The sequence below is a fragment of the Colobus angolensis genome, unplaced genomic scaffold, assembly GCF_000951035.1.
Source record: "Colobus angolensis palliatus isolate OR3802 unplaced genomic scaffold, Cang.pa_1.0 Scaffold50, whole genome shotgun sequence".
Classification (NCBI taxonomy): Eukaryota; Metazoa; Chordata; class Mammalia; order Primates; family Cercopithecidae; genus Colobus; species Colobus angolensis.
The window spans coordinates 5,796,377-5,809,453 of record NW_012118488.1 but is presented as its reverse complement, the minus strand read 5'-3'; the positions used below and the strand labels follow the sequence as shown (position 1 = coordinate 5,809,453).

Below are 13,077 nucleotides of genomic sequence, written 5' to 3'. Positions count from 1 at the left end.
GATTTTCCAGGTGTTGTATGTCTCAGTTCCCCTGGCTAGGAAAAGGGACTCCCTTCCCCCTTGTGCTTCCCAGGTGAGGTGATGCCTCGCCCTGCTTCAGCTCTCGCTGGTCAGGCTGCAGCAGCTGAGCAGCACCGATTGTCCGGCACTCCCTAGTGAGATGACCCCAGTACCTCGGTTGAAAATGCAGAAATAACCGGTCTTCTGTGTCCTTCGTGCTGGGAGTTGGAGACTGGAGCTGTTCCTATTCAGCCATCTTGCTCCGCCCCTGGTTTCTTCTTTAACACCTGTTACTTCCTATTGTGTTCGGAATAAAATCAAAGCTCCTCACCATGATCTACAAAGCCTTGCATGGCATGAACTGATCCCATCTTGAGCCACCTTCATCCTTTCCCAGCCATTCCTAGTTGCTTGTCCCTATCTCAGGCTCTTTGCATTGGCCATGCTCTCTACAAGTGATATGCCTCCCTCTGATCTTCCCATACCTGGCTCATCATCATCAGAATTTGGCTCAAATGTTAGCCTACCCAAAGGTTTTCACCAACCATACTACAGAATGTTGCTCCCACTTCTGCATCCCTGTCCCCATTCTTTCCACTATTGCCTTTCACTTTGTAAGTCAAAATCTTGTTTTGTTTCCTTCAAAGCTATCTTTGCCACCATCTGAAACTATCTCTAGGAGGATAAAGACCTTCTCAGTCTTATTCCAATTGACCTTAGCACATAGTTGGCCCTTAAAGATGTTTTGAACAAATGAATTCCAGACACATGTAAAGGATTGAGGTGAGGTAGCCTTTCTGAGATGAGAAGACAAGGACAAGTCACATCAGATCATGGAGGACTTCGATATAGAGAATGCACTGGATCATGGCACCTGCCATGTGGGAGTATCATGGCAAGACTGGTAATATTCTCCCTGGAAGACTGCCTGTCATTTCTCAGTCTTGCATTTCCAGGAAGCTTCTCTAGGAGGATACTCGCCTAAAACTGATTTAAAAAATCAAGATTACAAAATAATTTCCAGGAATCCAGGTTTAGCCCTTTCACATGGTAATTCCAACTAAACTAGCAGAAGCCCTCAAGGCATCTCTTTAATAAATGTCTTAGATTCTTGAATGTGGTGTTTAATTAGCATGTCATCATTAGCCCCCAAAGAGTTTGCTCTTATTGTCCCTGCAATCTTAGTCAAATCATGCACTTGCTCAGAGAGTTGAACAATCACTTACTGATCATCTGTTTCACATCAGACACTCTGACTACTCTGCATAAGCCTTAAAATTGGGACTCAGTTAAGGTATAGCTTAGGGCCCATCAAGTTATTCAAAAATTCAGACTTTAAATGGTTGAGATTTAAAAGTGTTACCTATAAACGGCAAAAAGAAATCCACAGGCATCACTTTCAGAACCCATCTGCCAATCTGATACTCTGTCCCTAGCAGGATGTGATTTGCACATTGCCCAAATTCATGGTAGGAAAAGCAGTGAACCCCGCTTTTCTCCAGACCCACCTGGCCCCATGTATGCTGTGAGTGGTTAGTGGGTATTGGGTTGGCATTCTTGTGCCTGACTAGGGAAGAGCAAAGGCAACAGCTGCAGGAACTGTGATCACCACCAACAAAGACCTGGAAGGCAGTAGAAAGGAAGCAGCACTTTTTCGTGGTTAAGCCCTGCTGTTGGTGCATGATCCGGTACAGGTCCCAGGTTATCTTTGATGCCCAAACCATGTTCTTAACAGCTGAGAACAAAAAACCTGGTGACTGTCAAGCTGTCTCCTGAGCTCTTCTGTTGCTCCTACATGTTCTGTTGCCTGGGGAATCTCCTGGTGCCTCTTCAGCACACAAACATACACATTCTATAAACTGCAAAGGCCTATAGAGCACATGTCTGCCTTAATAGCCATCACCTGAAGTTAAATACCCCCCAACTCCCACCTCTATTTTCTCCTGGTTCCAATCTGCCCTCTTACAGTCCATGCTGATTATCTCATTCCCCTGCTTCAAAGTCTATCTATTGCTGACATTCCAGGGGTCCTATGATCCAGACTCAGCCTGTTTTCCAACATAGGTGATGCATGTGCTCCTTAACCCACCCACAGTGAAGTAGAGAAGGGGTAAACAGTCAGACAAAACAGAACTCTGCTCACCAGCCAACAGTATCGGCTATAGCAGCACTTCTGAAACTTTAGCGTGCATCCAAATCACTAGGAATTTGAGAAAATGCAGATCTTGATTCAGAAGACCTGGGATGGGGCTCCCGATTGTGCATTTCTAACAAGCTCCTAGACGCTGCGGCTGTTGCTGATCCCTAGAGCACACACTGAATAGCCAAGCTCTATGTCATCTTATTAACGTCTGACTGGGGGTCAGAAAGAAAATGCTCAAAACTCATATTCAAAATAGCTTTATTTCTAGAATGTATTAACTATAAATTCACCAGTTTTGTAAAGCAAAAGATCCATTTCATATGGTTGAACCTAACACAATAGACAGTCCATCAACAACTGCTAATAGAAACCAAACCTCCTGATATCAGAATCCTAGCCAACTCACCTTGGAACAGACAGGAGGCACGACTTCCGATCAAAGTTTTAAATGTGTTAACTTAAGCTTAAAGCACAGCACAGCCTCAGCTCTGTACTTGCCAGCTCCTTTCTTACAGTTCCTGGCTCCCGAAAGAATCCCACCCTATGGGGCAACCCATGGCCCTGGAGACTTCTTCCTGCCTTTTTCTGGCTTGCAAGCTGGACAGAAGGATCACTCCACTGGATTGCCTTTCACATCCCTGCTCTGGTGTTCAGAACATGCTGTAACTTCAAGGCATGTGTGGAAGCACTAGCACATTCCCTGGCGATTTTGTCGGTCACCTGTATCAGTGGGAAGAACTTAGCAGATGGCAGGGTGTGTTTTGTTCTCATTAGAAGCTTACTCAGCATTGGAAGGGAGGTGTGCTGAGTGTGTGAGAACCCCCCAGTCCCTGATTCTTCCACCTGGCAACATTTCTCCACCTGCAGAAAGTCCTGGTTGTGTGGGGGTACAAGGGAGGGGGGTATTTAAAGTCCTGCAGAGGCAGAGCAACCCCTGCCTGCGGTTGCCTTTCTGATGGCAGAGTAGCTACTGTAGAGTCATCCATCTTCATTGGCAAAACTACATAGGTGAAAAAGCAAAAAGCAAATAGGATATTTCAAGAGCAACAGTAATATGTGCTCTCTTCATGAGAAGTTCCACTACCGCTCAGGAAGCTCAGGATATTCTCAGATTCAAGGTACTGTCCATCTGATTAGGCATTGATGGGATATTAATGCTCATTGATTATGTTCCACTTGTTCTCAAGTCCAACCTCCCTCTAGCTGGTAAGCTTTTGATGAATACAAGTATCATCCCACATCAATTAAATCAGAATGTGAGAAGGCATAGACAGTCACAGGTGGGCTTTAAAAGCACCCAGGCGATCTGGATGCACAGTGAAGGTCACAAACCACTGGGTTAGATATGGTTTATTTTTCTCAAAGTTCAAGGAAAAGCATCTTTTTTGATCATCACATTTCTCAACTTCTAAAACTTCACCTTTTTTAATGCAATACAAGATATTGGCAATAATGAGTACTCTCCTACACTTTCAGAGTCACTAAATCACTTCTATGCACACTACCTTATTGGATTTTCAAATCAGCCTGTGGAAAATGCTAACACCATTACAGAAAGACATATGATGTGCTTGCTGTGGCATTGTTTATAAGAGACAAAAAAAATGGAAACAACCCGAAAGCCAGTGAGAAGATGTCTAAATATGTTATGGGCATTTGTGCAACTGAGAATTCTATAGTTATTAGGAAGACTTGGGGAGATCTATATGCATTGACTTAGAAAGATCACTACAAACTACTTTTAAATTTTAAAAAATCAAGTTCAGAATCATAATTATGAATCGTCTCTTTCTAACACTTACTGTGGACTAGGGAATTTATTGTTTTTTATACCCTAATGTGTGTTTGTGTGATTTATAAGCACAAAACAAGTAACCACAAGGATGTACACTAAACTGTTAATAGTTGTGTGTATGGCGTGGACTAGAATTAGAAAGAGGTGGTAGGGGGGCATCACTTTTACTTCTATATTTTAATTTGTTAAAAAATTATGCTTCCAGCTGGGTGCAGTGGCTCACACCTGTAATCCCAGCACTTTGGGAGGCCAAAGCAGATGGATCACGAGGTCAGGAGATCAAGACCATCCTGGCTAACACGGTGAAACCCCGTCTCTACTAAAAATACAAAAAATTAGCCTGACGTGGTGACATGCACCTGTAGTCCCAGCTACAGCTACATGGGAGGCTGAGGCAGGAGAATCACTTGAACCTGGGAGGCGGAGCTTGAAGTGAGCCAAGATCACGCCACTGCACTCCAGCCTGGGTGACACAGCGAGACTCCAACTCAAAAAAAAAAAAAAATTTTGCTTCCATACTGTTAAGAAAAAACTATTTTAAAATCACAGCCCTGAGATGAATTTTAAGAAGAGATCATCTTATGCATTTTTCAGAGGAAACAATTGATCCCAGTGATGTGGGGTAACATGATCATGTAGCTGAAAATGGCTGAAACATCTGTTTGAACATGTATGTATGCTTATGCACAATTTTTAAAAATGAATTTAAAAAAAATAAGTAACAGGGAAAAGGCTCAACAGGTGGACTGATCCTTGTTGAATGAGGAGGAAATCAAGTCCTGCACAACCAGATGACCGGAGCAGGCTGATGCATCAGAAGCCTGATCCATCGGCTACTACTGCATCTTGCAGGCTAGCCAGTTTCATCCCAGGTCATGGCTGACCCAGGACCTAACAATTCCCTGTTTGCCCCGAGGCTGTGAGGAAGATTTACTGGCTGCCAGTGGCAGCTGTTGGTGCAGCAGGGACACAACGTCCACCCCTACAGGGCAGTTCCATTCCTAACAAGGAAAATTCACTTTACACGTGCTTTAGGGGAAATGTCCTGGGATGGAGCCAGAGCCAGATGGGCTCTGAGCTTATTAAAAGCATGCTTGTTACCAGAAAACATTTGCAAATATGTGTGGGTATTTTTGTGTGTGTGTGCATGCATTTTACACACACGCGCACACATATCCCTCTGAAATCCCTTCAATTAAGACTGTCTTCCAAATTGTTCCTCAATATACTTTGCAGTTTACCCTTATGTAGGGGCAAGTGCTATGCCTCCTACCTTTTAATGTTGGATTATTGTTCTGATTCTTGTTTTTCCCTCCTGCCAGGTGCAGCTCATCCACTATAACCATGAGCTATATACAAATGTCACAGAAGCTGCGAAGAGTCCAAATGGATTGGTGGTAGTTTCTATATTTATAAAAGTAAGTCTCTTGCATTCCTTCATTCTTCTCACCATCCCCACCTCAATCAGAATACCAATTTATGGTCTCTGTTGGAGTTAGAAATATTAAAAGGGGTGCTATCCATGCCTAAGAAAACTACAGGGTGGTGCCTTTTATATACATGAGATTTTTATATACATGAGATTTATGAAAAATGAGGTCCCCTGCAGTGAGATGCAAAAATGATGAGCTCCATTTCAGAGCATCTGGGCCTGAGGATTCAAGCAGCTTCTGTCCTAGAAAGAAAAAGGGGGCTGAATCCAGGAACAGGCCTTGGGACCCACCTAATGTAGTCAAATCAGAAGGATGCAATACTAGAAGGGCAGGTGGCTCACTAATGCCCCACAGGATTAAAGTCCTGTTCACCATTCAGCTGCCCCTTATAAACACAGGAAGCAGCAAGACGTCTCTTCCCTCCAGGCACTGCACTAAATAGCTCCTTCCAGCTTCCTCACAATTGCTCTAAGCATCATCTTTCTGTCTCGCTCTCCCATTCCTTCATAAGCATCCCTGGTAATAAGATTACCCACACTGACTTTATGACATTCTAAGGAAACTCCACATCTCCCTAACAGTCAACAATGACAACATAAAATCTCCAACCAAGCACATTCTAATTTGTTAAAAAAACAAACAAACAAACAAATACCTTTAACATTTTAGCAGATGTAGAGAGAAGCAGGTATGCAAATTTTTTAATAAAAAAAGAAATTGCTTTTCTAATTAGAAAAAATGTTTAAAAAGCAATGTATGGCAGTTCCAAACATTAGCAGTCACCCTGCTAGACCCTGGGGACGTTTTGGCCAGATCATTAGAGAAAGTGCCCCAATCAGAATCTGATGAAGATCATCAATAGAAACCCAGCATTTGCCACCAGGGAATTTTAACAGGGCTGTCATGATGACATCATTATTACTCAAAAGAATGGGTACCTAGGGCACTACTCCCTCTCCCCACCCCCACAAAAGCATTCCCCTGTGCAGTAGGCACTTCACCCTCCCTGGTCATTCATGCTGTGCCCCCTCCTAACTTCCTCACCCTCCCCTCGGTCAGATCATGGCAGACCTATGCACTGGGCAGGGGCTCGATGGAGCATCTGTGGCATGTTGCTATCCATGGCCACTAAGCTCAGCCTCCTCTGGTTGGTCATTAGCAAAGAGAGGAAGGGACATTTGGCCAGGGAAGCATATTTTTAGGCTTTTATGCCTTTATGATACTCGACATGACATCTCAAAGGAAACTGGTCCCAGCACAGATCCTAATGGTATCTCCTGGCATCATCACAAACCCTGGAATGATCAACAGTAGATTTCTGAATGCCAGACACTATGATATGTATTTTACATCTATTTTATTGTTTAGTAATAAACTCAGAGTTGGGCATTTGTGTTGTATCTTACAGATGAGTAAAATCATTCAGAAAACCTTTGGCATTTCACCCAAGTTCATGTCGCTTATCACAGCCCAGCCAGGAGAGGATCCAAGTCTTCCCTGACTTTAATACTCACGAAAGAATGGCTTACTCATTCTATCCCTTTCCAACAGAGCTGGGAGAAAGCAAGTGAGGGCAAGAAGGGAAAAAATGACATTTTAAAACCTTTTTCCCATGCTCCTCACAACCCCATGCTACTCATAAGCACAGGGCAAATTCCTGTATCTCTTAATGAAGCCCTGATTATGGCATTGATCACCAATTTGTACATTCAACCTGGGCCGTACTGTGAAGCCTGTACATATGTCACAATATTGTCATGTGTGTCCAGGAGCTCACCTCCCCCTATGGCTTTCCCAGCACAGATCCTGCCTGCCCCTGCAATTCCTGTCCTTTGGAGAGTGTCTCGGCCTTGGTCCGGACTTTGCCTCACGTGACTGAAAGCTTGAATCAGTGACTGTCATTCCGGAAGCACAGGCACATGACAGCTGACAGAGTGATGGATACACTGGGAAGCCAACAGCAAACTACTAGTGTGTTTCACAAGCTCCTACAGAAACGTTCATTCCTACCGAGCTCATGACTAGCAGTTGGGGTTAGCAGGTCCTGGTTGCTTGCCCATAGGTTGTTGAAAGGAACTTAGCCTGTAGACCCTGAGGCCAGTGAAGGGATAATGACTAGCTCCTGCATCTTCTCAGGTCAGTTTCACTCCTAGGGATGAAGCCATTGTTTCCCTGAGCAGACCTGAAGCTTTCTTGCTAGATCTCAAAATAAGCCACAACATTTCTGCCTTCCCTCCATATAATCAACTCCCAGAAAATCAACTCCACCATGAGTTATTTACACTGTGGCTGACCATTCACTCATCTCAAAACTCTGATGGAGCATGGGGTACTACAGGTCAGCCCTCTGCTAGGCACTGGTACCCAGAAGTAAGACGAATAAAGCTCTTGGTCCCTAAGGGTTCACAGCTTCTTGTAGTTGTCCTCCCCTCCTTCTGAACTCTCTGCCCTTCCCTTCCCAGCAGGGTGGGCAGGAATGGGATATGACAAGCCCCACATCCTGGTAGTTTAGCCCTAGAGTTATCACCCTGGCTAAAAGCTGTGCCATAAGAAAAGTTGGAGTTACTGTCTAAAAGGAGATACTTGCTTATCTGTTTTATTTATCTGTGTCCTCCACAAATCCCCCACCTTTGCTGTGACCACGGGGAACTGAGATTTGGCTGTAATTGCTGCTCAATCACACACCATTAACTTCCCACTTAAGCTCACTTATACCAAGTACATATTTTATCCTCTCACCCACGCAGCCAACACACTAGAGCCCACAAATCATCTGTGTGCACTTTGGAAATGTTTCAATTATTTTTAATCAGCTCAAAACAGTCTGGTCCCAACATAAGGGCTGCCCAGACTCACCAGGTACCAGGAGCTCAAGGCACCCAGGGAGTAAGGTACATAACAGATCCCTTACCTGCCACGACAATATATTCCTAGCCATCTTTCTTTCATGGGGTGCATCAGCACCAGGAGCAGGCTTCAAGCTATCTTTTAAATGACTGAAGAGGATGTCAAAGTAGATGTTGAATATAGCACTGAGGGGAGCAACAGTATTTAATTTGGGACTTTTTATATTTAGGGGTGGACTTTTACCTCCATTGGGCATTGTCACTCACCAAGCTCCCTTTGGTGTGTGTCTCACCACAACATAGCCAGGAAACTGCAAAAAGAGAGACAGATGGAGGGAAAATAAACAGTCTGTGCTTTCTCCAAGCTAAAATTACCTGTTGCTTATCTAATAATAATAATCATCTACTGCAATTTTTCCAACCCTCAGATAAATCAGATTTAAAATGTTGATGTGTCACAACATCCGATTAGCCGCTGAGGCATAAATTACAGAGCAGAGCTAAGCAAGGTAGGAGAGAAATGACTAGGATGAACAATGGTACCCCAGAAAAGGCTGAGTAAACAAATGTTGTTAAGAAAACCCTTTTCTCATGTAGGGCCACATCACAGTCTCATCAATGATGGTTCCCTACTGAAGCCCCTGAAAACCTGGTTTCTTCTCCCAAAGGAGGAATTTGAAGCTATAAGGGCATAGGCATAAAATGGGAACGGATCCCTGAACATCTGGTACAATGTTTGGCCCATGATAGACCCTCTGCAAGTATTTATTGGATGGATGGATGGATGGTGGATGGATTGATTGAATTACATGGCTTATGACATACTCAGTTCATGCAATAATGAGCAGTGATATACCAAAATCCTATACTACTTTGCAGGGGTTTTTTTTCCCATTTCCTTATACCTCTATTCTGGGTACTCTTTATGTCTCACTCTCTACCTAGATGAATTTCCCCTTCCTAACATGCCAATCCCTACCTTGCTTAAAAGCCTGACATGATCTGGCCCCTGCCAATCTTTCTAGGATCATCTCCTCTCCTTCCCCACACTCTCAACTCCAAGTACACTGAAGTCCTTGCATGAGCATGCCTAGTTCTCACTTCCCCGTGTCCATGTATGTACAGATTCTCGGTATGAAATGCTTTTCCTTGTTTTTCATCCCTTTTCACTCTCTATCACCAGAACACTTTGTTAACTTCTACCCACCCTCCCAGACTCATGACTTAAATTCTCAGGTGGTAGCTGGTCTTCCTCCAACATCATTACACCAATGACTCAATCATGGCACTCTCCACACTATATGAGAGTGGTTTGTTCACTTACCTGTCTTCCTCTCTAGACTGGGCTGTCCTTGAGAGTAGGGACTCTGGCTTTGCTCTCTGAATTTCCAGCTGTCATTGTGTTTGACTCATGGTAGGTACTCAGTAACTATGAATGAATAAGTGAATGCCACGGGGAGATGTCTGTGCTGCAAGAGTGATGCCCAGTCATTAATATTTTCTTTTCTCCTCTAGGTTTCTGATTCATCAAATCCATTTCTTAATCGAATGCTCAACAGAGATACTATCACAAGAATAACATATAAAAGTAAGTTTGGTTCAATTTCCTCTACAGCAACTATTCTATAAAGGTTAGACCTGCCTGAAGGCAGGAAGCCAGAACTGATGATCTCTATGGGCCCTTTTCAGTTTCATGATCCTGCAATTCTGTAGAAAGTCACTCTAGAGAGTAGGGTTTGGCTAAGAAGCAGCTCATTTCAAGCAGAAGTCCCTAGGGTGCCTTTGTCATCCATGCCTAAGGCAATAATGATTATGATTATGGTGGTCATCTTTATCCCACAGATTGGTAATGAGCCAGGGGACTCTGCTGGCTGATACACTCCTCCATGTCAGCTGGCCACAGTTGGGGCTTTGCCAATTATGGGATTAAGAAAGCACTCATCAGGTACTATGGATCCGATCACAACACTTACAGAAGTCCTCAGCTAGACCAGTTCTGTGTGTGGCTGGGTCTCCTTTCCAGGCAGAGACAGGATGGCATCTCTCTTTATCCACATGTGTGGCCCATGGATGTAGAGGACTTTGTCCAGTTTCCTTGGGTTTCCAGAGTGTTTTATCCCCCGACTCCTTACACAGAAGAGAGAACAGTGCAAAGTTGAAGGAGGAAGGAAAAAGGTGCTGCTGTCATCCCCAGCAATCCCAGAAGATGCAGGATTTAGGAAAAGTTGGGTGAGATAGCACACACCCATAGATGAAAGAAATAATATGAGGAAAAAAAGATTGTCTCTACCTAATTAGGAGTGAGCAGGATACTGGGATTCAAGTCTTGGCTTTGTCCTTTATCAAGGAGTTTCCTCACTTTGACTGTCATTCATCTTGTAAAGTAAAAAAGTTGAACTTCAAGTTTCTAAAGTCCTTCTAGGTCTGGGATTCTGAATCAAGCAATAGGTAAATAATAATTCTCACAAAAGTGAAAAACAGTTGGCAAACATCCCAGCACCCCACATCCCCTTGGTGTGCCCTTCACCAAGCCAGGAGCTCAGCTGTGTCTGCTGCTTCTATCTCCAATGGCAATGTGAAAAAAAAAAAAAAGAATGTGTACAGATCTCATCTTGGACTGCCAAGGGAGAGTATGGAGAATCCTTCACTCAGCCGTTTACTCACTTACCCGACACACGTTTCCTGCATGCCTTCCACATGACAGACACCAAGCGAGGCTCCAGGGATGGAAAGATGGCCCAGACAGCAGCCCTACAACTACCAGGTGCTCACCGCCAAGTCCCTCCCATCTGCAGAGGCTGGGAGGCTGGTAGGGCTGAGGAATGAACCTGGAGAATCCTACTCCATCTAGATAGACATTTCCCAGAAGAATGAATTAAGTTGTCTCCAAGCATATTCTGCCTTTTCTCATTAGTATTCTTACGGAGTCCTCTCTAAGCACACACAGATTGCTCAGCTAAGGGAGATATTTCTGTCTTGTGTGTAAATAGCACATTTATAACTGCCCATAAAAGATTATTATTCTTTTAACTTTTTTGATTAAAAAAGCATGAAAATTAAATAAAATGTTTTCAAATAATCTTGGATTTGCAATTTAGAGACCGTGAAAATGCATGAAATCACACATTAAGCCCCAACACACAGTCTAACAGATTGCCAGTTGCAGAGTAAATCATTAGAGGGACTTTCCTCCCCACCCTACCACCCCGCCCCCAGCACTGGTCTGATTAATATTAAATGATGTGACTTGGGCCACCAAGGGAGGAGCAAGAGTGGGGAGGGAGTGGAAGGGGAGGCAGGGAAGAAGGGAAAGATGGAAGGAAGGAAGGAAAGGAAGGAAAGCAAGAAAGGGAGGGAGGGAAGGAAAAGCATTCCAAGTGTGGAGAGCCACATGCACAAAACCTGGAGGGTACTGAAGGCCAGCAAAGAGTTCAGAGGGAGGAACTCTGTCTTCATCAGCTCTTCGTCTCAGTGCCTAAGATGAGGCACACCCAACAAGCATTGGTGATGGCCTGGGTGACTAGAAGGGTGAATGGCCTCTTTCAGGAGCTGTGATGGGGCAGAGGGAGTGGCAAGAAAGATGTTCTGGAACCAGATCTTGAGCCATGTTAAGGTGTTTATGCAGAAGGCAGGCAGACATTTAAACACCCTTACCACCTCTGAAGACACATTCCTAGAAATACAAATAGAAGACAGCAGGAGCACCCCCGCTTCTGATCCCCATACTCTATACCTCTCAGGGCCCAGGGAAAAGAAAGGGGAGCCAAAGCAAGATAAAGAGATCCTGGCCTGCATGGGGAAACGTAGTTGATTTAGGCCCCCTAATAACAGGAATTTTGAGCTCCTATAATCCAACAGGGAGTAATGGAGGTGTCCTCTGTTGTGACCTTTGTCACATACCTGAAGGGAGCAGCACTGCAGGGATAATGATGGCCAATTCATGGGAATGACCTCAACACTGCTTTGCCCAGGACACTGTGGCAGAAAGGGATTGATTTGCACAGCAGAAAACCACAGCTCTCTTTTGTCCCTACGGCAGCCAGAAAGTTGGCCCAGTGGCAGGCAGGGGAGTCTGGTACAGGAGTCATTCACTAGAACACAGCCAGTGGGTGGGAAACACAAGACTGGAAGTCTCTCCCGAGGCTCTCCAAACAGGCAGCAGGTTAGGCCAGCACAGGCCCATAAATTCAGGTTATGATGAAGACAACTCAGGCGGCCCCATCAGGGTATCCTGCTTCTGTCCTTCTAAGTGAGCGAGAGACAGAAATCAACTCCTCACCCCACCATTTCTACTGTGCTACTGAGGGACACCTAACCTCCACCCCTGCCCTTTCTACTGCTGCTACCCAGAACTTCACACCAGCATAGCTTCAATTTGCCCTGCTCATTTAGATGTAGTATCCACTCTGCAAGGTGCTGAGCCACAGGATTATGGAGATGATGCTTACTGAGCACTTTCCACACACCAAGGTCTATGCTTTACATGCAGGCCCCTTACCTAGTGGCTAATGAAGTCCTTCAGAGTGGTATGATTGCCATCCCCAGTTTACAGATGGGAAAAATCAAGGCTTCAAGAGGTGAAGTCATTTGACCAATGACACACATTTAATGGCCGTATCAGTCAGCAACTTCTGTGTAATAAACAAGCATTCAAATGATAAGCATCGATTTCTTATTGCTGCCTCTGTGGGTGGTAGGGGTGGATCTGCTTCCAGCTACAGGTCTGCAAGTGAGCTGAAGCAGCTCAGCTCCACGTGGCTCTCATTTTTCTAGGATCGAGATGATATCCAGGGCAAGCAGTTCTCATGGTAGAGGGAAGAAATAAGTGATGTGACTTAAGACCTAGTCATGAAACTCACA

General features: G+C 44.5%; 1 protein-coding gene across 3 annotated transcripts in view; it reads left to right on the top strand.

Moving 5' to 3' along the window:
* CA10 (carbonic anhydrase X) overlaps positions 1–13,077 on the top strand; it is a 560,843-nt gene that overhangs the window by 534,193 nt on the left and 13,573 nt on the right. For all 3 annotated transcript variants that reach the window (XM_011959997.1, XM_011959996.1, XM_011959998.1), the window contains exons 6-7: positions 5,261–5,356; positions 9,733–9,805. In XM_011959997.1, coding sequence (XP_011815387.1) covers positions 5,261–5,356; positions 9,733–9,805 — 169 coding nt within the window. The remainder of the gene's footprint in view (positions 1–5,260; positions 5,357–9,732; positions 9,806–13,077) is intronic.